General features: G+C 40.0%; 1 protein-coding gene across 1 annotated transcript; it reads left to right on the forward strand.

The window, feature by feature from the left end:
* The first annotated feature begins 581 nt into the window (after positions 1 to 581).
* LOC137290480 (large ribosomal subunit protein bL17m-like) lies at positions 582 to 21,744 on the forward strand. Its single transcript, XM_067821447.1, has 5 exons — positions 582 to 637; positions 760 to 1,016; positions 2,788 to 2,859; positions 3,573 to 3,711; positions 20,388 to 21,744. The coding sequence occupies exons 2-5, from the start codon at positions 840 to 842 to the stop codon at positions 20,675 to 20,677; spliced, it is 678 nt and encodes a 225-aa protein (XP_067677548.1). The 5' UTR covers positions 582 to 637; positions 760 to 839; the 3' UTR covers positions 20,678 to 21,744.
* The last annotated feature ends 2,969 nt before the right edge of the window (positions 21,745 to 24,713 follow it).

Raw genomic sequence — 24,713 nt, forward strand, 5'->3', positions numbered from 1 at the left:
TCACGGATTAAGTCTGACACTCGTTATCATTTGAACCCTTGACAGATTTAACAGTGAGGAACATGGTCAGATGTCTGTAAATTTCCAGTTTTCAGTAACACATACCATTATACAATATTGGTCAAACTTTGTCCTATTTTCCTGTGTTAATATATCGCTTGCAAGCTCAGTGACTACAGTGACTACTCTCAGTGACTACATCCCTGTCAGTACTGTTGCTATCTTGTTGTGTAAATTGTTTTAAAAACAGCGCAGCAATCACTTTAAGAAGGAGTGAAAAGAGTTTAACTAATAGCAGGGACCATATATGGTCTCTGCTAATAGGTTATTGCTACCCAAAAATATTTCTGACTGGAGATATTCACTTTTTCCATTTTGACTCAACCATACAACTTTATTATAAATATTCACAATATTATACAAACAAACTAACTAAATCCTAGTGATAATTTTAAATTCATATTTCCCAGTTAGAAGAGAAATTTTCATTTGAGACTGTTGCCACGGTGGGGTAAGCTTCAGGCTGATTAGTTGCCAAGCCTGATTCTTTGGACATTCTGCGCTTCATTCCAGCGCGCAACAGAGGCAGGAGACCAATCTAATCAATGCTCAACCGCTGTTACGCTTACCAGAACCAGTTGAGTATTGTAACAAATAATAGCAAATGCAAAATGTAAATGATTCTCTATATTTTCACAAGTAACTAAGCGTTGAAATGATCAAACATATGTTTAAGAAATTATTAATATTCGTCTCCAGAAGCCTGTATCCGCGGAACTAACTTATAGCAGCTCCGCAGAAACGCATGGGGTCGCATGTTCTGAGAGACATCGTTGAAAATGTTACGGTTTGGGATCAGAGCTCGTCCCCGGAAGATGGCCTCCCTAGAAGGGCTAGGCAGCGGCCCCGAGGGCAGACTGAAGCGTCTTAGGAAGATAGTGACAGGCTTAGTGCGGCACGAGAGACTTGAGGTGCCATACGGTACGGCGGACGAGGCGAGGGGATATGCCGAACGGGTAAGGAAGCGCACGTACAAGGCGCGCATGAGTGTACAACTTTGTGTTGACTGTTCGTTCTGTACAGTGAGTTTAGACGCCACATACTCTGTTTCATTTGGTGATGTCTGTTAATTGTCGATCGACTGCCTCCGTACACAGATGTAACATTGTATTGATAATCAGCAGTGACTATTGTCCAGCAAATAACCAGAGGACTTCGCACTGTACCAAGGAATACGAGTTCATTCATGTGAACTACAATGATTAGAGCAATAGCGTTGAATAAGGGAGATGACTCTTAATGTTTACCTTCATTCACTGATTCATCTATGAAGCTTTGTGAAAGCTCAATATGTGCTTTAATACGTTATCATGTTGATGCAGCTTGTCGAAGTGTATACTCAGTACTGTTACACTTGCACCTTGCATTGTGTCCTACACAATGCCATAATATATGTCCTGGTAGGGAGATCAACATTTCAAACTTAATTCGTTATCATCGTCGTAGTCGTCAACAGCAGGGACACATTTCAAATTTACTAGATGTAAAGCTTGAGACCATAAGTTCTGTATGTGCACTCAAATTCTCCGCTGAAGTGTATTTAATAATTTTATTCTCCCTCACATCCTGCGAGCTTCATCACAGGCATTGCCTTTTTTATTATTGAAAGGAGATATTTTAACTATTTCTAAAAACAAAGATCGAGGGTTGTCTGCACTTAGGTAAGAGTCAATGATCAAATACACGTTATAATTTGTCCATTGAATCTGAAAGATTTTGCTTGCATCATCATGATTGTTATTGTTGTTTGGCTCTAAAGACAGATAAATTTTCTTAGGATATAAAACTTCACATTAAACAAAGAGAGTATGTTTCTAGTTGCTATGCTAAATTGCTGAATCAAGACATAAACAACAGATACAGTTTCCTCACTAGTAAACATGGCGAACAACAAACTTTAAGTTGGTTTTGATAAGGTGTGAATTAAGGCAGTACACACATTTTGTAAACATGACTGAATCATATGGAGCTCTTGAATGTCACTAATCCTTCTGGTGAAGGACTACAACACATATTTATTTCCAAACTTTCTTATGCCAGTGTTTTGACAAGCATTATGTAAACCTCTAAGACATGTATTCCTTCCGACTTGCTATAATACTGATGTTCTTTTATATAACTATCAGTTGCTCACTCGCTCAGTCTCACTCACCTATACTGTCAACAGCTCCATCAGATGTATCATGTGTATCTTTCCAAACATGGCACAAAAAATCACCATAACTGAGATTTTGGAGCAGTGTGTGAAATAGCTTGTGGCTTGTTAAAATCCAGCCATGCCAGTAAAGGTCCACAGTTACTAGCCCAACTGACTGGTTAATTTTCATGGTGTCATTTTGTAAATATATCACATATCTGAGTTGTTAAGTAGTAATACACTTTTAAATCATGACAGATAATGGCCTGATAAAAATTTTCATCATTTTACCAGCTTAATGACAAAACCTGTGTCCACATTCAAGCTTTGGGCTCATGAATTATTTTGTGGGCTAGTAAGCCTGAATGGCTAGGACAGTTTGGAAACTATTTCTACACTGTTTGGGAGTCATATAAAACGAGTTCCTCTTGATATTCACTGGTCTCTGAATAACATTGAAGTCACTAGTCTGTCATATTCACCACTTCTTCCAGAGGATGGTGTTAATCATTAAAACATGGTCCCAATTGTTTTTTTTTAATTCCTGTTTTTGCTTTTCTTATTGTGTTTTTACGGAATGTGATTTGCAGCTCATCCAGATTGCCATGAAACATGGGGACCAGCATCCTCCGACCATGGAGATGGCCAACTACTGGCTGCTGGTAGGTTGACCTTCACCTTCTTTTACATTTGTGGCAAGTTCCATCCAACCATGTGATGCCTTCATTACATTACTGCTTCCATCCTTTACAGGAATGACCCGTGAAGGTCCAGAGTAGAATAGGCCTTCAGCAACCCATGCTTGCCATAAATGGTGAATCTGCTTGTTGTAAGAGGCGACTAAATGGATCAGGTGGTCAGACTCACTGGCTTGGTTGAGACATGTCATCAGTTCCCATTTGCGCAGATTGATGGTCAAGGTGTTGATCACCTTATTGTCTGGTCCAGACTCGATTATTTACAGGCCGCTCCCATACGGATGGAAATATTGCTGAGTGCAGTGTAAAATTAAACCCACTCACTAACTTTACAGGAATTTTGTTGCCTCTAAGTCCACAGTCTAAGTTTGTGCAGCGATGTTATATTTGTGCATAGTTTGCAACTTGTTATCAACCAAATGATGTAGCATTGTTTGTTCAGTCACAGTACTACTAGTGGTTTTGAATTGTGGACTAACAAACGAGTACCCATATTCCATTATACATTATAATGGAAATGTAATAAAAATTCAGTTTGACAATCAAAGCTGAATAATCACAAAGTTTATTTTATTTTTTTGCCAAGTACTCGAACTTAAGAAATATATTATGACATTTGAAAAGTGTGTTGTGGTGTACCAGTAGTGCGGGGTCCTACAGATTATGTCCATTTGAAGGAGAAGGATCTGATCCACAAGCTGTTCAAGGTGTTGGTACCACGGTTCCAGAACAGTCCACACAGCTTCACATCCATGTGGAACCTTCCGACCAAGTACCCCGGCCCAGGTGGTGCCATGGCCATTCTTGAACTCAAAGGTAACTAGCAATGTACCATGGTTCTGTCCTATCTAGGGACAGTGGGATAGCCTTGTGGTTAAAACGTTCATTTGCCATACTGGAGATCTGGGTTTGATTCCCCTCGATTACAATGTATGAAGCCCGTTTCTGGTGTACCTTGCTGTGATATTGCTGGAACATGGCTGAAAGAAGTGTAATACTGACTCACTGTCATATTTGGCAAGATGCTTGTCTGCATTAAATACCGAAAATACATCCCCCCTTGCCCCTTTCTAGTTATGCTGAAGTATTCAATTCAATAAGGACTTATTCTGTAAATGTTAATAAATGTAGAATATATGCTGCAGCAAAGGCTAGGATTTTAGCATGTTTATTCATAAATGTACTCTTGGAAACAAGTAAGTGAACATATGAAAGTGCAGGTGTTCCTTTATTCTTATCCAGGCTTCTTCTCATGCTTTGTATTCCAATGAGATGGAAATTCTGTAAATAAATAAGGAACACTTGTACATGTACTTTCATGTGTTCCCATATTTGTTTCCATGAGTATATGTTTTGATGTTAGGGCTGAGCTTTCACCTGCATGTTCAGTGGATCCAATTCAGTCATTATTCACGATTAGTCATTCTCTTCCCACAGTGGTTACTTGTCACATCTTCCTACCTAACCTCTGTTCTAATACGACACTTTCATGGTGCGAGCGTTCAAGACTTGTGATTGGAGCCAGTCAGATTTAGTTGTGCAGTCAGCAACCTTGTTTCAAAAGTGATCGTTCGCAAGATCTTGGTAATTTCGGATGCATCGTGAAAACTAGAACATCTTCCCGAGCGCGATACTCAAATGTTTCTTCTAGACAGAACTCAGTCATGTCGTATTTGTTTCTCCACATTGCTTGCATTTGTCAAGTTGAATCTAGGTCGATGTAATAAGTGTTCTGATTGGACAGAAGAAAAGGGAGATAAATCTGCTGCCATTTTTGCCGCTACGGGATTTTATGAGAACCTCAAAATATGGCCTTATTAGAACAGAGGTTCGTAGGAAGATATGACAAGTAAACTCTGTGGGAAGAGAATGACGATTAGTATAATTCATGAATTTTTAGGAAGTCTTTTGACACTTCACCAGTCAGTAGTTGATGTTTTATTCAGTGAAACAATGACAATATGCATTCTTTGATGTTTTGACAGTTTCGTTCCTTAATAAAGTGTACTACCTCGTCGCTGAAATATCTTAGTTGTGTGCATGACTGTAAATAAATCAAATAACTAACTACTAATGTTGATGATATATCAGCATGGCTGAGTTACTCAAAGATGAAAATATCACATTGTAGGAAGGCACTCAACAAATTCTTCATAAATGGGGTTGTATTATGCAGTAATGTAAACGAAGTGCACCAACAAATTCCTTTATATGACACCAAGAACAATGTCACAATGTCCCAGAGTCACAATCTCATATTGAGTGAATTTTCAACATAACTTTTTATGGGTATGTTCTGGGCTGGAGGGGTATACTTTGGCCTGGTCCAGAATATACCCCAGGGGTATAAACTGAGCTATATAGTTTACCTCGGGGTATAATCTGGTGGGGGGGGGGGGGGGGGGTATTTTGCGCTGCTACACTGTGTTAAAATCCCCACAAGGGTACAATGTGTTAATGTGTGAAGCCCATTTCTGGTCTTCCTGCTATGGTATTGCTTGAATGTGCTAAAAGTGGCATAAAAACCAGTTATTCCTTATCCTGACTCATGCTAATTGCTTATCTCCTCTTCCCTGACGAAAGGTAGTGGAACACCTGAAATCCCTTGAAGTTCCCTTCTAGAAAGAAGCGGACGTAAAATACACTCACCCATGTGTAGCCTCCCTTTTATCATGCCCAAGGCCACGTGACCAGCCATGCTTGTCACTCTGTCCTTATCGCCCGACGTTAGTGACTGGAGGCACCTGAGGGTCCTGATATGACGATAAGTTCTTTCTTTATTTTGGTCTTTAAACTAAATTCTGCTCGTATACGGTACTTGGATTTGTATGTGCATTATGTGTTACCAAAATTTGTCATAATTATGTCATATTAAGCATGTATTTCTTCACTTGAGACTTTGTCCTAATTGATGAAATTGTGTCTACTATGTCAGAGATACCGACCTCTACGATTTTATCGTAGCTGCTACGAATTTATACTTCAAACTACGCCAATATGATTGCAAAAGAAATCCTACGAAATTTGAATAAACTGCATTAAAATTTGGATATATAGACAAAACATACATTTTCAACGATGAAATACATTTTCGGACTTCAAGTACCTTCCATTCATCAAATTTAATGACATATTTGAACTGCAGTGATTGCAAGTAGCAAACGTAATTTTAGCGACGCTGATTTTGAATACCTTTGCGACTTGACACATTTAGTTCCAGGGGGAAACAATTTAACCACGTGACTGTATTATCATTATTTTTTTCTCAGAATCCATCATGATCTTGTTTATGTAGTTGACTACAAATCTTATGGTCAAACTACTAATTTTGAACGTTGAAACTACTGTTTGCAACAATTTGGGGTTGGCATCTCTGCTATGTAGATTACGGCTGTCGGCAGTTGATCCTCGTTTAATTTGCCCAACATGCAAACCCATATGTTCTTCTAATAATCGTCGTAAATTTTGCATAGAGTTGTCTGATTCAGTATTTACTCTCTATACACGGTCTGTTTACAGACATGCGAGGGACAAGCAACGGCAACTTGCAATAGTCATGTCTAACAGAAATAATTTAAATTTGGAGATTCTTTCCAGTGAAATGTCTGGCGTTTCTCCGGGGCTATGTCTGGGGTCGTCTGGTGTCGTCCCCTGTATCTCAGAAGAGATCTTCCTCAGAAGCAGGGCCCTGTCAACCGAAGAAATCTAGGTCATCTAGGAAATCTAGGAAATCATCTTCTTCGAAATCATCGCAGAAATCGTTTGGAGAAGAAATCGTCGTTCTACATGAACGACTTATCTTCAACAAACCACCATTAATTCTACACGACGAGGTAGATATCAACCAACACAGTCATCAGATGACATCATCTAAATCTACCCCAATGGCATCTTCTACACCTCTCAACCCGGAGGAATATGGTCAGACAATGCAGAATCGTCAGACAATGCAGACTTCATCAACAGTAGACAACTTTACAGCTCAACCGTCGCTATAAGCCACGTTTAGAAGAGGAGAGACGACTGCACTCGTCATCATCATTGACTACAGCTCGGCATGAGCACTGACCTAGAGTGGCACTGGCTGGAGGATGAAGAGGATGTGTATGCACACACTCGAGGAAGATCGTCATCAGCATCCCCCTCTTCACATCGCAGTCGAGAGAGAGATCCAACTACGCCGATTGAGTGCACCTGCTTGGGTCTACACGTCAATGAAATGGATCTTCATCAGTCTCCCTAGCTCCAGCCCGGACAGAGACATTCACCTGCGTCAAGTGAGTGCACTTGCAGGAGTGAGGATTCGCGCTCGCGTGAGTGCACTTAGACCAGTGAGAGGGTCTTCGTCACTCTCCCCAGTCCATCGAAGGTGCTGTCAACAATCATCATCCCGCTTAGCCATGGACTCTTATAGGAGGGATTGTCAACACAGAATGAATGTTTCACACTCAAGGAGGGATGAAGATAGATATTATCGAGTGTCGTCATTGGAGGAAGTCCTATTTTCGGATTTTACATCATGGATCAGGGATGGACTTGACTTAGCTTCACCATCCAAGGACTCTAGTGAATACTTACATGATGAAGGATGACGACATTGATGCACTTATGTTCCCGCCGTTACCTCCGATATCTACGATTCCTGAGATTTTATCTACGGCATTTAAGTCAGTAACCGAGTTTCAACAACATCATGTACCGTCATTCAACGCTTGTCGCTTCCCTCTTTATCGTATGGAGTCCTTCGTCAAAGCACCGGACGTCAATGAAGTTTATAAATCATCAGTCCCGTCTGCAACAAATCTTACTACGATGCGCATTTTTTCCGGATTTGAACCGTCAAGGAGACTCTCATCGCAAAGTTCAGCAAACCTGCCAACGAGGAAAGGAGAATGATCCTGTCAGCATTCGTCACTCAGATGAGCAGGTCATGTCTGAACACCTCGCCTCAACTAGTGCGGGACTGAATCTACTTCGTCATCAAAATTAATGAGGTAGCAAGGATGGTCGTGCAAGACTCCAGAGAAGTCATGATGATCAAGTCCATTGACACCTTGACAACGGTGCTCAAGCAGACAAGTCAGCATTACACTAACAAGTCCAAGTTCTCTTCCACCTTCAGCCGTTCCCATACATCCGTTTCAAGGGGTTGGACATCCCCATTGGGGAATACTCAACGACGAATACATCACGAAGATTCTTCGAGACAACTACAAGATACTACTGCAAACTACACCTTCGATCACAAGAGATGATGGTATTATTTTTCGGGGAAAGAATTCTGACATCTACCTTGAAGACAGCCTGTCTACATCAGCTTCAAGCGGCGAAAGTTTTTTCGCGTGCTTTACTCATCTAGACACGTACTCGCCAAACAGCAGGGTTACAGACAAGTCTGAGTGCTAGAAAGGGTATTGCCGTTTGAATAAGATTTCATGATGATCAGTTGACTGCTAGACTGGTGACATCCCGTCTACAATGTGATTGGTCCCCCAGAGACAATGCCCTGTGCAGAATGTGATTTTTCTTGTCCCAGTGTCAGGAAGTCGTCTACATTAAGTTTTCAGACTTGCAATGATGGAAAGATGTCGATGACACACTAGATTAGCAGTCTACAGCATCACTTGATTCTTCAGACGGCATAGAGGTCTTCTAACAGCAGATCCAGCGTTGCCTATCAGGAGATCTGAAGCCATGAATGACAGTTCCGGGGGGGTTCCGGTTGCGCATGGGACAAGGTCGGACGTGATTCATATCGGCTCCGCAACCCACGGACCTTTTTTTCTCTTTTTTTACTGGAAAGGTTCGCCAATGAATACATTATTGGGTTACCAGCAACACCCACTTTACCTAAATTACTAAAAGTGAGAAAAAAACCCGCTGGAACTTTTGTAACATTCTTGGACTTTTCTGTGTTCGTGTACCATGCCGGACCAGCGACACACACGCTCAAACTCAACAATGGAGGAGGTCGTACAAGCTTCGGAAAAAAGGTTGGCTGAGTTGATTAAGGATACTAATTCAGAACTGCGAGCTTCAATAGACTCTATAAAAACAGAATTAACAGAAATGAAAGGCCAAATAGCCGCAACTGACCACGAGGTGTCATTGCACACTGACGAAATCAGGGACCTCCGTGGTGAACTCACAAAAGTTAAGCAAGCTTATGAGACTTTGGAAAAACAAGTTATACTCAAAGACATTCATGACAGGAGAAGTAATCTCCTATTTTACGGAATTCCAGAGGAACCAGAAGAAAATGCCGAGCGGGTATTGAGAAACTTTTTTGTGCGTTGTTTAAACTTTAGCGAACAACGAGTTAGTGACATTTACTTCAAAGTTGCACACCGCCTGCCAAAGTCAGAGTACCAAAGGGAACATCGCCCTTCCGCTCCTCGCTGTATAATAGCCACCTTTCTCCAAATAAGTGACAGAGAAGCAGTTTATGAGGACAGGAAGCAGCTGAAAGGGACAGGATACAGTGTCCAAACAGACTTACCGGGTGCGATGAAAAAAAGGAGAGCCATCCTTGGACGTCAGGCAAACAACATCCGTGAAACGACCAAACTCTGGACTAGGGTCCGAGTCGTAGGAACAGAGGTGGTATTGGAGACCAGAGATCCATTAATCCCATCGTCTGTGTGGAAGATATGCCAATAGATATTCTTCGTCCCCGATACCTGGGCCGTCATGCTTTGTGTTTACAAACACAACAAACGATATGGACCAATGATACCCTCCTACAACATACTTCGGTGGTGCACAACAACCGGTAATTTCGGCTGTTCCTTTCCGATTCCTCTATACAAACACAAACAATGTGGAAAAAGGATTTCCAAAAACAACTCTTTAATTATCACGTTATATTTTGAGTTATGATACATTATACAATACCTGCGATTTGCCTGTGCATTTTATTACATTTATATAATAAGTTGCACGGTTATCGTGTTCGACCTCACGTGCTTTTCACACGCGCGGAGCGGCAATATGTCTCTCTAGCTTGGGACACGTGGGGCGATTACTTGGCTCTGAATGTTTTAGTGTCTCCTCTGTCTGATTTTATGATTGTATGGAACATATATTGGAGCACACGTAGTGAGTATCGACATATGTAAGTAAACAATTACTTAAATACCTGTTTTACGAGTTGTGGCGTGCTACAACTAACCAGACAATAGTAATCTGCTTTTGTATTTGTTTGTACCGAATTATATCTCTATCTATAACATGCCGTAAATTATGACCTCCTTTTCCGTTCACGAGGCACTGCTTGCACAACCAAGCAGACAGTATTAATTTTGTGTTTCTATTGTTCTTAACGCCATGCCTGTGTATAACAAATGTGAACTACATTTCTATAACCAGCTGCACGGCCATCGTGTCCGAGCTTACGTGCTTTTCGCGCTCTGTGCGACAGTGTGTTTCTCTAGCTTGGGACATGTGGCGCGACTATTTGCTTCATTTGGCTCTGAATGTTTTGTGTCTCCTCCGTCTGACTTTACGATTGTATGGAGCATATATTGGAACACACGCAGTGAGTATCGATACATGTAAGTGAGCAAGTACTAAAATACCTGTGTTTTACGAGTTGTGTGCTACAACTAACCAGACAAGTAATCTGTTCTTGTATTTATCTTACCATCGAATTATGTCTCAATCTATAACATGCCGATCATTATGACCTCTTTGGTTCGCGAGGCACTGCTTGCACAACCAAGCAGACAATATTAATTTTGCCTTTCTATTGCTCATACCGAGATGCTTGGGTATTGTATTACATTTCAATAACTAGTTGCACGGTCATCGTGTTCGATCTTACGTGCTTTTTGGGCTCAGAGCAGCAGCGTGTTTCTCTAGCTAGGGACACGTGGCGCGATTACTTGAGGAGACGTGCTTTCCTTGGCTCTGAATGTTTAGTGTCTCCTCTGTCTGATTTTATGATTGTATGGAACATATATTGGAGCACACGTAGTGAGTAGTGATACATGTAAGTGGACAAATACTTTAATACCTGCGTTTTACGAGCTGTGACTTGATACAAAAACCAGACAATAGTAATCTGTTTATGTATTTGTTTCTACCGAATTATGTCTATCTGTAACATGCGACAATTATGGCCTTCTTTTCGGTTCACGGGGCACTGCTTGCACAACGATGCAGGTAATATCAATCTTGTTTTGTATTGTTCATGCTGATCTTCACTACCTCATTTTGATAAACCAAAGGTGCTCAACAAAAACCTTTGATATGTTCCACTACTAGTCTCTCGCTGTGCGCGGGAATCTATTTTAATAACTCAGAACATGCGGCGTGATTACCTGAGAGATATGTTTTTGCCTTTGCTTTTGAGTCCTTCTCTTTCTTTGCGAGATGATATGGAGCACATACTGGAGCAAAGGAAATAACAGTGGGTAATGATTCATCTTTTTTTTTTTTTTTTTTTTTTTTTTTTTTTTCTCTCTTAATACTCGTGGTTTACGGGATGCGGATTGCTGCAACCAATAGTAATTGTTTTTAACACTGTTTCACCAAATTATCTTTCCAGTTATGAAATGTTAGACTCCACTATCCCTTTCAAAAACCAGATGGGCTCCACCTTCCGATACTATTCGTACTACCCGTGGGTTGCGGGCTGTTACATTGCTGTTAATTGAAATGAATTTAGATAGCTATAAACTCGCTCTTGTTAACCTCTATGGTCCAAACAATGACGATGCAGAGTTTTATATATCCCTTAAGCAAAAAATAGAAAGATTTCAAAGTGACCATGTGATTTTATGTGGAGATTGGAACGCTGTACAAGAATTCTCTATTGACACATTCAATTATAAGCATATGAATAACTCTAAGGCCAGAGACCAAATTGTACAATTAAAAGAAGATTTAGATTTCGTTGATGCCTGGCGTGAAATGAACCCCTACGACCGGCGATATACTTGGCGACAACCCACTCCACTTAAACAGGCGCGCTTAGATTACTTTCTTGTATCCAATAATATATTACCCTCAATTATACAATCAGACATAGAACCAGGCTTTAAAACAGACCACTCGTTGATATCAATGACATTCAAACTATCGGATCTAAAACGCGGCAAAGGGTTTTGGAAATTTAATAACTCTCTACTAAGAGACCATATTTATGTAAAGAAAGTGAAAAGTATTATTTCAGAAACAGTTGCTCAGTATAAAGTAGATACAGAATCTGATGACTGCACCATTAATGACCAACTTCTCTTCGAAACTATCTTATTAATGATCAGAGGAGAAACCATTAAATACTCATCCTTCCAAAAAAAGGAAAGAATTAAGAGAGAAAAATATCTTTCTGATAAGTTAAATGAAAAAGAAATACAACTTGATGAATCTAATAGTGAAACCGTTAAAAAGGAAATAATCACCGAAATAAAGGCTATTCAACAGGAACTTGAAGAAGTATATCAATTTAAAACCCAAGGCTCAATTCTAAGATCGAAAGCGACTTGGATTAAGCAAGGCGAAAAACCGTCCTCTTTTTTCTTGGGACTGGAATCTAGAAATTTCCTTAATAAATCTTTTTCTAGATTACAAGACTCAAACGGACGTATTCTTGAGTCCCAAACTGACATTGAGAATGAAGTAAAACTGTTCTACCAAAAACTGTACAGCAAACATGATGTCTCTGACATAAATTTAGATAATCTGCTTAAAGGCTATTCTGTTCCGAGGTTAAGTAGTGATGCTGCGGCGAAATTGGAAGGTATACTTACAGACGATGAAATTCTTGCCTCCCTAAAATGTCTTAAAAATAACAAGAGTCCTGGTGCAGATGGTTTCACCGCAGAATTCCTTAAAATTTTGGTGTGACTTAGGCAAATATTTGGTTCGTTCTTTGAATTATGGATATAAAAATGGAGAATTATCAGTATCACAAAAACAGGGACTTATCACATGTATACCTAAGGGAAATAAACCAAGACAATTTATGAAAAATTGGCGTCCAATATCATTGTTATCAATATTTTATAAAGTTGTTTCAATGGCAATTTCTAAACGAATAAAACCTGTGTTGAACTTACTGATCAACGAAGATCAAAAAGGCTTTATGTCTGGTAGATACATAGGGGATATCACCAGACAGATATATGACTTAATTGAGTATACTGATACATATCAAATTCCCGGACTTTTATTATTGATAGATTTCGAAAAGGCCTTCGACACTGTTGATTGGTCGTTTATTGAAAAAGCTTTAACCTTCTTTAATTTTGGGGAATCAATAAAACAATGGATAAAGGTTTTCTATAAAAATATTAAATCGAGTGTCCTGGTAAACGGTTTTGGGACAGATAGCTTTGAAATTCACAGGGGGTTGTCGTCAGGGTGACCCATTATCACCATATCTCTTTATACTTTGTGTTGAAATTCTTGCAACAATGATACGTAATAAAGCAGAAATAAAAGGAATCCATGTAGGCAATGTAGAATATCTGCTAAATCAGTTTGCTGATGATACAACCTGCACCTTAGATGGAACAGAACGTTGTCTACACGCAGTGCTCCAAACCTTAACTTTCTTTGCCCGTTTTTCAGGATTAAAGGTCAACATCGACAAAACTAGAATAATTTGGATTGGCTCAAAGAAACGTTCAAGAATTAAACTTTGTCAGAAGTGCAATTTAAACTGGGAACAAGGAAACTTTGAACTATTAGGGATAAAATTTGACCTGGATATTAAAGAAATGATTGATTTGAACTACAAAGATAAGTTAAGACATTGCGAATCCCTCATGTCAATATGGTCAACTCGAAACCTAACCCCACTGGGCAGAATAACTGTCTTGAAATCGCTTGTCCTCCCAAAACTAAACCATTTGTTTGCCTCTCTTCCTAACCCTCCGGATAAAATGATTGAGGATTTGCAAGGTAAATGTTTCCGATTTATATGGGGGAACAAACCCGATAAGGTGAAACATGATCAATTAATATGTACTGTAAAAGATGGGGGTCTTAATGCACCAAATATTAAAGAAATAATGCAAGCTCAAAAAATTTCCATAATAAGACGATTTTATAATAACCACACCAAATGGTGTAATCTCTTTTCTGAAAATTTGCCTAAACTGGGATCTGCAACGATCTTCGAATATAATTGTCCAAATCTTAGAAACATTATCAATCCACTTGTAAGAAACAACTTCTACTGTGATCTCCTGAATGCCTGGTGGGATCTACTATCCGCAGATGGGGCAACAAATTCACAAAACATTACCTCTCAAATTATTTGGTACAATCAAAATATTTTAATCGATAAGAAAACTATATTTTACCGAAACTGGAATGCAAAAGGTGTAATATTTATAAACGATCTCCTTTCTCGAGATATCTTTGAAAATAGATACAATGTAAAAACAAATTTTGTAGAATATTCAGGTGTAATAAACTCAATTAAAACATTCCTCAAAAGAAGAAATATTAGCTTAGAAACAATTAGGAAAAAACAAAACCCTTTGCAACCATATATGTTAAACCTTTTGAATAGGCAAAAACAAGGCAGTCAATTATTTTACAGGGTCCTACTGGAAACAAAATCAATAAAAAATCAACATTGCGTAAAATGGAATAGAATTCTAGAGAAAAATATTGATACAAACTATTGGCAACAATACAACCATATCCCCTTCCGTTGTTCTGAAGATACCGCTCTGCAATGGTTTCAATACAAACTCTTGCATCATATTTTACCAACAAAAAATAGACTCTATAAGATGCAATATGTTGACAATAACCTGTGTAGCTATTGTTCGGCTTCTATAGAGACAATAACACATTTATTTTACGACTGTAGCAAGGTTAGTCACATGTGGCGAAATCTTCAAAACTGGCTCAACAATAACCTCGAGGCAAATTTAAAGTTCACTAAAAAACAAATTCTGCTTGGATTCGACCAGAAAAATAATGACCCAATCAACATAATTCTTATTCTATTCAAAAAGATTATCTTCGACTGTAAAACATCCAAACAGATGCCAACTTTTCGGTTTTTACAACTGGAACTTAAAAAATATTATGAACTAACAAAATATTCAGCTGCGATATGTTCAAAAATTGATCACTTTTATAAATTTTGGTCTATCTGCCATGGTCTGTTTTCTGAATGATGCCCTAACTTTTGCATGTTATATTATGTATCTTCTCTTTTCCTTAATTACAAACCCACAGAATGTACTCATCATAAATGGACTTGTGTATCAAAGTAAAAATGGAAAAATAAAAAAAAAAAAAAAAAAAAAAAATGAATGACAGTTTCTGATCGGACAGGCAGCCAGCTATAAATAGACTCCCTTCGCATGTCAACTTGCTCACAAGGAGCAAAGTCGATTATCTGAGGGCGAAGAATGACATATCTTCACGGCATACAAGCTCATCGTGAGAGAAGTCAACTCAGTCTACAGATGGACTTCACTATCAGGCTACTAACTCAGCTCGGATGACTTGTGAATCTAAATTCCTTGGGATTGGATTCATCACTGCATTGAAATATATCGCTGTCCCAGAGGTTCGATGGGTCAAAGGTCAAGCCAATGTTAGAACAAGTTCTACTCTCTCCTTTACCACTATGACAGTGACGATGTCTACTCGGCCTGCTCACATCAGCTCAGGACATGACCAGACAAAGATGCCTACAGCTACGTCTATGACAGCGATTCCTGAGTCACGGTTTCAAGTCTTGACCACCCTACTCGCTTTGGTGGACTCACCAGGCGAAGGCTTGCGCAGAAACTTCTAAGTTACAGTCGGCATTCAACAACCATCTCTTTATAGACATGTCTCTCAAAGGATGGGGTGCCCATCTAAACAACGAGGTTGCAGCAGGAATCTGAAAGAGGAAAAATTGCTCTTCACATCAACCAGTTGGAGATGAAAGTGGTGATGCATGTTATCCGTCACTGATCAACAACACTGAGAGACAAGCTACTGGTGATCCACACAGACAACTCACCAGTGGCTTAATACATAAACAAGCAAGGATCAATGAGATCGCCATCTCTGTTATACATAACGTTTCATTTCTTCGACATGGTCGACAGTCTGATTCTCCAAGTAAAAGCATGTCACGTACCAAGAGTCTGCAACATCATGGCAGACACCTTATCTTGTTCTCTTGTCCAGCCTCAACAGAGTGGATGCTGCATCAAGAGGCGTTTCAACTAATCAGCCAGTATTCAGATTACCGCAAATAGACTTTTTTGCAACAAGGTTCAACAGACAACAACCTTTGTATCACCAGTACCACATCCGTTAGTCTGGGTAGCAGACGCTGTCAACATCCCATGGGAAGGACTAAGTGCATTCGCATTTTCCAACTCCAGTGCTGCTACCAAAAGTCAGAGAATAAAACAGACCAGGAGGCTACAACTGAGTTTGGTCGTGCCTTACTGGCCAACGAGACATTGGTTTTCAGCACTCATAGAGGAGTTAAAACAACCAATACTACAACTACCAGATTGGGAAAATTTTCTCGTCCATCCCCACACGAAACAGGCACACAGCAACCCATCTGTGTTCCGACTTAATGTGTGGAAGGTATCAAAAACCTGTTTAAAATACAGAGGATACTCAAGTGCAGCGAAAGCAGTTACCTTAGCCTTACGGAAATTCACTCGCACCCTTTGTGATGACAAGTGGAAGTGGTTTGAGACGTACACCAAGAAGAATTTAGACTTCACAGCGATAAAGACAACATATCCGCAGATAGCAGAATATTTATGTCACCTACGATATTCCAGAGGTCTGATAGGCTCTACATTATCTACATACTTGGCAGTTCTCAGCTCAGTCATCACCATGGAAACAGGGACCAAGCTGACTAAGGTACCAGAGCTACATGCTTTGTTACACTCCTTCAAGTTGGAAGATCAGCAATGTAGATTTAGAGTTCCAGCATGGGATCTAAACATCGTACTCCAACATCTCACAAGTGATGTGTACGAGCCGCTTGATCGGACCTCACTTGAACTGCTGCGTCAGAAGACGCTGTTTTTTACTTGCCTTGGCTACAGCTGTATGAATGTCAGAATTCATTCTCTAGACTTCAACTGCATGAGTTTTGATGCAAGTCATCTTCGGACAGCTCATGTGGGTCTGCGATGGGATTTTCTTGCGAGAAATCAGCTGCCAGGTCAACCGGATTGACAATTCCACATACCGGTACTATCTTCAATCCCTGGACCCCATGATACTCAAGATTTATCATTATGTCCAGTCAGAGCACTGACGATATACATCGCACATTCCAAGCCTAGAAGGCAACGTTTCAACTGCCTGTTTATCCCTATATCTACTGAGGCACTTATGGAAGTATCCTGCAAAACTATCTCAGTGTGGATCAGAGCTGTTACATTGAGAGCCAATAAAGCAGCAGGATTGGAACCTCCAACCCTCATGAAGTCAGAACCTTGGCCTCTACTCTAGCGCTACATGGGAATTGTTCGCTATCAACTATAATGGAGGGCTGCTTTTGGAAGTCAAACACAGTGTTTGCCAACCACTGCCTATCAGACATAGCTACGGAGGACATCTCTGGCATTCATCAGTTTGGGCTTCTTATTGTTGCTCAGCAACTAACAGTTCTACGAAGGCACTGAGTTCACTCACCTGTTTTATCACGTGACTTGTAGAAGCCAGACAGTCTGTGGAGTATAATGGTGGAAAGTCCATGCACACGTCTTAAACAGACTAGCATGAGTGATTATGACCCTGTACTTGTAATGAAGATACTTGTACATGAAGAAGGGTCGCCACTTGATTACAATACCTCAACAATTAGTTGCATCAGAAACTAGCAGGATGCTAGTTACTTTTGATGTCACATTCGAGTCAATGAAACCTTCGGCTGAGGATAAGTTCGACTGGATGTGATCCCCCCCCACCCCTAGGAATCTACAATGAATATTAGAAGAGCAGGACTATATTATTGCCGTTACAAGTTCCCGTAAAGGGGAAAGTTCCCGTAAAGGGGAAAAAATTATTGGACATAATTTTTGACAGTTGGCAGAATCCAGTGCAGCCTGACCCACTGCTGTTTCCGTCGGTTTCTGTAAGCAATTAGCATGAGTCAGGATAAGGAAAAATATGTAATTTTCTGAATAAAATTAATATTTTATACTTATCCTGACTCATGACAAAAGCCCTCCCAGCTGCCCCGCCTAGGCACGCTGAATACCTATATTCGTGTGTCGGGTGATATACAAAGAGAGAGTAACAAGCATAGCTGCTCACATGACCTAGGGCGTGGGAAAAGGGAGGCTACACATGGTTGAGTGTATTTCACATCCGTTTCTTTCTAGAAGGGAACTTCAAGGGATTTCAGGTGGTTCCACTACCTTCGCCAGAGAAGAGGAGATAAGTAATTAGCATGAGTCAGGATAAATATAAAAAAATCAATTTGATTCAGAAAATGACATTACTCACTCCATCATGCATCTTTAACTGTGACAAAATAATTCCAAATTCAAGTAAAAAGTATTTGCTTAAATGCATGCATGCATGTTGGGTTCTAATGACCATGATTTAGAAACTTAATTCATGAAGGGTTATGGTTGTTTCATCAACTCAGAGTCAGACTAAACACAGTGGTGTTTTTGTGTTTGTCGGTTTCACTTAAACTGAAATTTCTTGCCAGGAATGATGTTTAGTATATGTTTATCTTTTTACGACAAGTAAAATTCAGTGACACTTGTGCATAGTCTAACATTTCTAATCCAGTGTTAGAGAGAGAGAGAGAGAGAGAGAGAAGGAGAGAGAGAGAGAGAGAGAGAGAGAGAGAGAGAGAGAGAGAAGAGAGAGAGAGAGAGAGAGAGAGAGAGAGAAGAGAGGAGAGAGAGAGTGAGAGAGAGAGAGAGAGAGAGAGAGAGAGAGAGAGAGAGAGAGAGATGAGAGAGAGAGAGAGAGATGTTTATTACGAGTTTGAGAGACAGTGTAGGCAAGGGGTTGCAGTTGGTCATCACACAAAAAACCAAGGTTTAATTGCTCACATAGGTACAAAGTGTAAAGCCCATTTCTGATGTCCCTCGGTGTGATGTTACTGGAGTATTGCTTATAGCAGTATAAAGGTAAACACCCTTCACATCTCGAGTGTGAAGACCCATTATACACAATGGTACGTGCATTGTGCTTTGAAGGGAGACAACTCTGTCAGACCTACTGCATGAAACAGGCTATGTCAGTGATGGCTTTGTGGATGTTGCAGAGTTCAACTGATTTACGCTATGGAATTGTTTAGAAATTCAAATTACGTTTTCATGCCTCAATCAGTAATTATCCATATTAAGGCTGAGTCAAGTGATATCCTCAGCTGATGTCATTTCTTCATTGCCTGTGGCACGGTGGGGTAACCCAGTGACAAAATGGTTGACTTGTCATGCTGAAGACCTGGGTTCAATACCCCTCGTGGGTACAATGTATGAAGTCAGTTTCTTGTTCCCTGTGCTGTACCATTGTTGGGATAAGGCTAAAAGGGGCGTAAGACCATACATCCACCCAGGTGTGTAAACTGATTTATCATGATATGGATGACCCAGATAGTCTGGTCCTGAGTCCATTATATACAGAACACTGCTGTATAGCTATAATATTGCTTAGTGCTACGGTTAACAACAATCAAAACAAACATTACACAGCCAGCAATTCTGACCTGGTTACCATGGTCACACACCTACATATTATTTTATTCTCATACACAACCAGCAATTCTGACCTGTTACCATGGTTACACACCTCTATATTATTTTATTCTTATACACAGGCATCATGCACAAATTGCATTCATAAGGAATGTAGGATTCAAAAGTAAGTGCCAAGAGTGGGCAAGTTTATGAGATGCAGTATTGTGTTCAAAATGGACTTTCTTTACGGTTCTTAATTTTCTCAATTCTGATGTATTTTACAAATGCCCAAAATGCGATAATGCAAAACTAGGTCTTTAATACTTATCCATAGTGTTAAGTTTACTATGGGTAAAATACCAGACATAGCTGAAAAGTTGGAATATTGCTGAAAGCAGCATAACATCACACTAAATTCTATGCTTAGTGAAGCGGTGGGTTAGCCCAAAAGTTAAATCATTGACCCACCACACTGAAAACCTGAGTTTGATTCTCCACAAATGTACTATGTTCGAAGCTCATTTCTGTAGATCCCTGCCATGATATTGTTTTTGAATTTTGATACAAGCGGCGTGAAACTTCCTCCATCACTCACTCACTGTGTTCACAGAGGCATTTTGGTAGAATATTGGTTAAAGCATTTGCTTGTCCTGCTGGAGACTGGTGTTTGACTCCACACATGGGTACAAAGTGTGAAGCCCATTTCTGGTATTCTATGCCTTGACATTGCTGGAATATGGCTAGAAGTCATGTAAAACTTAAATCACTCACTCGATGCTCATTATGTTAACCACAGGATTAAATCTCATTCAGTCACTCACTGACTCACTCCTATGTTTACAGGTAACCCATGGCCCCCTGTTAAGCCAAGACAGCGAGAAACTCGGTACCTGTTGTCTAATGTCCTCCTGGATGCAGCCAGACATGACTATCACAAACAGAAGGAGATGGAGCATGACCTGGAGACAAGGCAATCACAGGACCAGGGGGAGACAACTGCAGTTGGGCAGGAAGTGACATCACAGGATGACGCTGTTACTTTCAGTGGAGTCAAGGGAACTGGAGACTTTGAGACAAAAGACATTCAGGATATGACTTCACAATCAAAGGACATAGACCTCAAACCAGCATGATAATTCTACACGCTCACTGGTGTAGAGTTAAAGTGTCATTGGGTTTCATGTTAGGGTTTATCCAGACTCCTCAGGCTGATATTTGGATGAAGTTTGCAGCAATAATCAGCATGTACAGTGAGACCCTGGATATATGGACACATTCGTTACATCATCAAGATTTCTGTCATCCAGGTTTTGGTGTTGAAATGGTAGCGAACATACACTTCTGGCTTAAAATCACTCCCAAAACATCATGTTTGTTTTGATTGCTAATGACCACAATACTCTGCTGATGGGTCATTAATCTGGATTAGCAGACCTTGTCTTGTGTCAAGACAGTTGAATCCTCATTCTACTGCATGCGGTCAGCAGAAGATCAAAGCTTTTGTGGATTAGTGAGTCATTTTTGTGTTGATTTAGTTGGATGGTATATAAAATTTACCATCTGGAAACAGAAAACGCATATCTGTTACAGACAGTCACGTTTTATAGAGATTGTTTTTGTGTGTGCAGGTATTGCAGTTTTCCACAAATCCGCAGAAATCAGATTTAAATGCAAATCAACTGATCCTGGACTCTGTTGGGGGTTCTCCAGCCCCAAGGTCCCTAGTTGATGTTCAGCTGAAATCACATTCACCTGTTGCCATCCCTGTTTACAACAATGTACTGGACGGGGAGGTGTCCAGATACACATGTATTTGGGGTCCAGGTATCTGGGTTCTCACTGTCTCACTCAGTCACTGAAATAAAAATTTGCCAGTTCAGGCTATGATGTTAAAACCAGTGCAGATCTAATGACTTTGTAGTTAAGAGTATTTCACTGGTACCACAACTAACACAAGATGAATATTTACTGCATGATGTTATATTATTTCATTTTGGGCACTATTGTTATGCCTCATAAGGTAATAAATTAAGACCTGAGAAAAGTCTGTGTTTAGAACAAGATACTGTATTTTAACATTTTGCCCTCTGTGGGTGCAGAGCCGCTTAATTTTGAATCCAAGATTACTTTTGAGTGCTATCTATGTATGACACTTATATATGTCAGGAGGAATAAAAGAATGTGTGGATGTGTAACAGGGTTTGAATTGTTAGTGTTATGTTGTTGTTTAATGGTGCCCTCAGTAATATTCAAGCTTTATGGCCGTGGTTAGTAAAGAATTTTTGAGTTTGCATCTGACAGTCAATCCAGTGATCAACACAACCAGCATCAATCTACATGATTGAGAGGGTGAGTAGGTGAGTTTAGTCATAGCCCACATTTAGCAATATTCAAGTAGTATCATTGCAGGGGACAACAGAAATTGTCTGCATACATAATACCACGGGGGGTTGGAGGGGGGAATCAAACCTGGGTCTTAGTGTGACAAGCGAAAGTTTTCACCACTTGGATATTCAACCTTCCCTAGGTAATCTGGCAACTGGGGCACGACACACCACCCAGCCAAGTCAGAGCCAGATCACCTGATGTTGTTACATCAGCATGTGTTGGTGAAGAACAATTCTAACCCCTTCATGCAAAGACCTCTAGCTGCAGTAGCACAGTGTTCTCAAGTTGCCTCAATCCCTTCTTCGTGCTACTTCATCGTCCATGTGTATCACAAGTCATTGTAACTCAAGTTACACAGTTAAGGCGAGTGAAGTACAAACTGCAAAGGGTAACTATCTGTGTGCAACCAACCTTTACACATGATTATACACGTGTTCTCGATACACGTGTTTTCGACATTCATTAAGTTTTTGCACAAATTTAAGAGCGTCATGTTAGTGAACACGTGTACACTGAACAAAGTGCATGTAGTCGGGGAGACATGTGTATACGTATGTGTGTTGTAGATTATCCTTGATGTAGTGCACGGGCTTTTTATGAATTCCTGACCAAATCATGTTTTCCAGGTCATCTTAACTAGTGTTTCACGTGACTTTCCTCTTTCAGGTTGAGTGCTGACGAGTAATTTGCCCCACAATCTCTTGGTATAAAGCCCGTGAGTAGGTCAGGTCAGGTCAGCGTGAATCTGTTTTCGTAGGCTGAACCAGTTCGTAGACGCGGTGAATTCGTAACCCACACCGTTTCGTAGACGGTGATTTCGTAGATTTAATGTATTTATGAACAAAAACAATGAGTTATTACAAACAACATATAGTTGGTCCGGTCTAGTAAAGTCTGCGGACAAAGGGACGGGGCTCCTGTCCACATTAGCAGAATTTCTTCACCCTAAGATGTGAGGAGGCCAGATTCCACATGCCGTTATTTAAAAATATCCATGGTATTCCTTATCTGATTGTAACAAAACACCCTAGCAGTGTAGGTTTTTTCTCATGCTTGGATGGTATAGTGACTGATCCAATTTGATCCTATTTCTGTGTTTTTTACCGCGATATTTAATCAGGTCATGTGAAAATATGATGTCTGCATACACGTAGCAAGTCATTTGTTTCATATTAGTCCGAAAGATTGCAAAGCTTTATATTTAGATAGTTTTGAGGGTTGGCCCAGCTGTCATCATACGTAAATTTTGGTAGCTACGACCCTGGTTTATCATATATGATATTGAAAAACACAGTTGATGTATCTGAATTCGTAAACTAATAACAACGACTTTGCCATTGGTAGAGAAATCTGAAAATCGTCTTACGAAAAAAAACTGATTATACCCATTTACCCAAGTACACAGCAAATAGCTATGTGCATTTCTTATGTAACAACAACAACATTAGAGACTAGGCGTTAGTCCATGTCCAGTCAATTCAGAGACTAGGCGTTAGTCCATGTCCAGTCAATTCAGAGACTAGGCGTTAGTCCATGTCCAGTCAATTCAGAGACTAGGCGTTAGTCCATGTCCAGTCAATTCAGAGACTAGGCGTTAGTCCATGTCCAGTCAATTCAGAGACTAGGCGTTAGTCCATGGCCAGTCAATTCAGAGACTAGGCGTTAGTCCATGGCCAGTCAATTCAGAGACTAGGCGTTAGTCTATGTCCAGTCAACAAATCAGATATGAATCACGTGTTAAACTTCATAGGTTCCAGGTCATTTAACTTGACAAACATTTATTTTCCTCCGTCCAAACATTTACATCTGACCTTTCTACCATAAGCATGAATATCTGATAATTTAATGTGTATATCATTTTGTTAGGAACAAATACACACATTTATATTGAAAAGGAGCCCCGGTGAGATGGGGAATTCAGCCATGATAGATATGATATCTTTGTAAGCCGACCCCAAGAGTCATTTTGGTTTTTTAGCAGATAACAAACCCTGGGTAAAACTAAACTTGTTTCATTTATGGCTTTAGTACTGCAGCGAGGTTTTGTTCGGCAGTAGGGATGTGGTTCATGGCCTGTGAGACTGGATATGACCCCACCCCAGGCAGTATTTCCAAACTATTGACCGTCGTGTAGCATATCAGCAGTGTCCCAGGTTCATAGGTCAACTGACCTTACGTAGATTCCATAGATTTGTATTTCCAGTTGTTTAAGTAAGTTCCGGTTATATTAATTCCCATTTATTGAAACCGTATTCGGTAAATCTGTTTACGTTCTGAACAAAATCTTCTTGCTTATCAACAATTCCCCAGTTTTGAAAATGTACGGTAAACGGGCAGCCATAACATCCGGTGTACCTATAGATTTTTTCATAAAAATGAAGCGAGTCAGCGAATGGATCTAGGCTATTTATCGCCATGGAATGTAAACATAACTTGATACATGAGGATGATACGTAGGAAAGTATGTCTCAATAGACGTGTCCTTACAACTCGCCTGTATCAGTCGTTGCATCAACTTTATTTTAAACAAACTAGTGTTGGGAATGGATTCAGGCTATGTCTTGCCGTGGAATGTAAAAACTGAAATAATACCCTTGATACATGAGGATGATACGTCGGACATTATCTCAAAGGAGACGTCGTTACAAAGCGGCTATATCATTCGTTGCAGTATTCGAATCTTTCAGGTCAACACTATAGAGCAGCGAATGGATCCAGGCTATGTTACGTCATGGAATGAAAGAACTGAAATAATACGCATGGTACACGAAAGCGTGAAGA

Source organism: Haliotis asinina, chromosome 1, assembly GCF_037392515.1.
Source record: "Haliotis asinina isolate JCU_RB_2024 chromosome 1, JCU_Hal_asi_v2, whole genome shotgun sequence".
NCBI lineage: Eukaryota > Metazoa > Mollusca > Gastropoda > Lepetellida > Haliotidae > Haliotis > Haliotis asinina.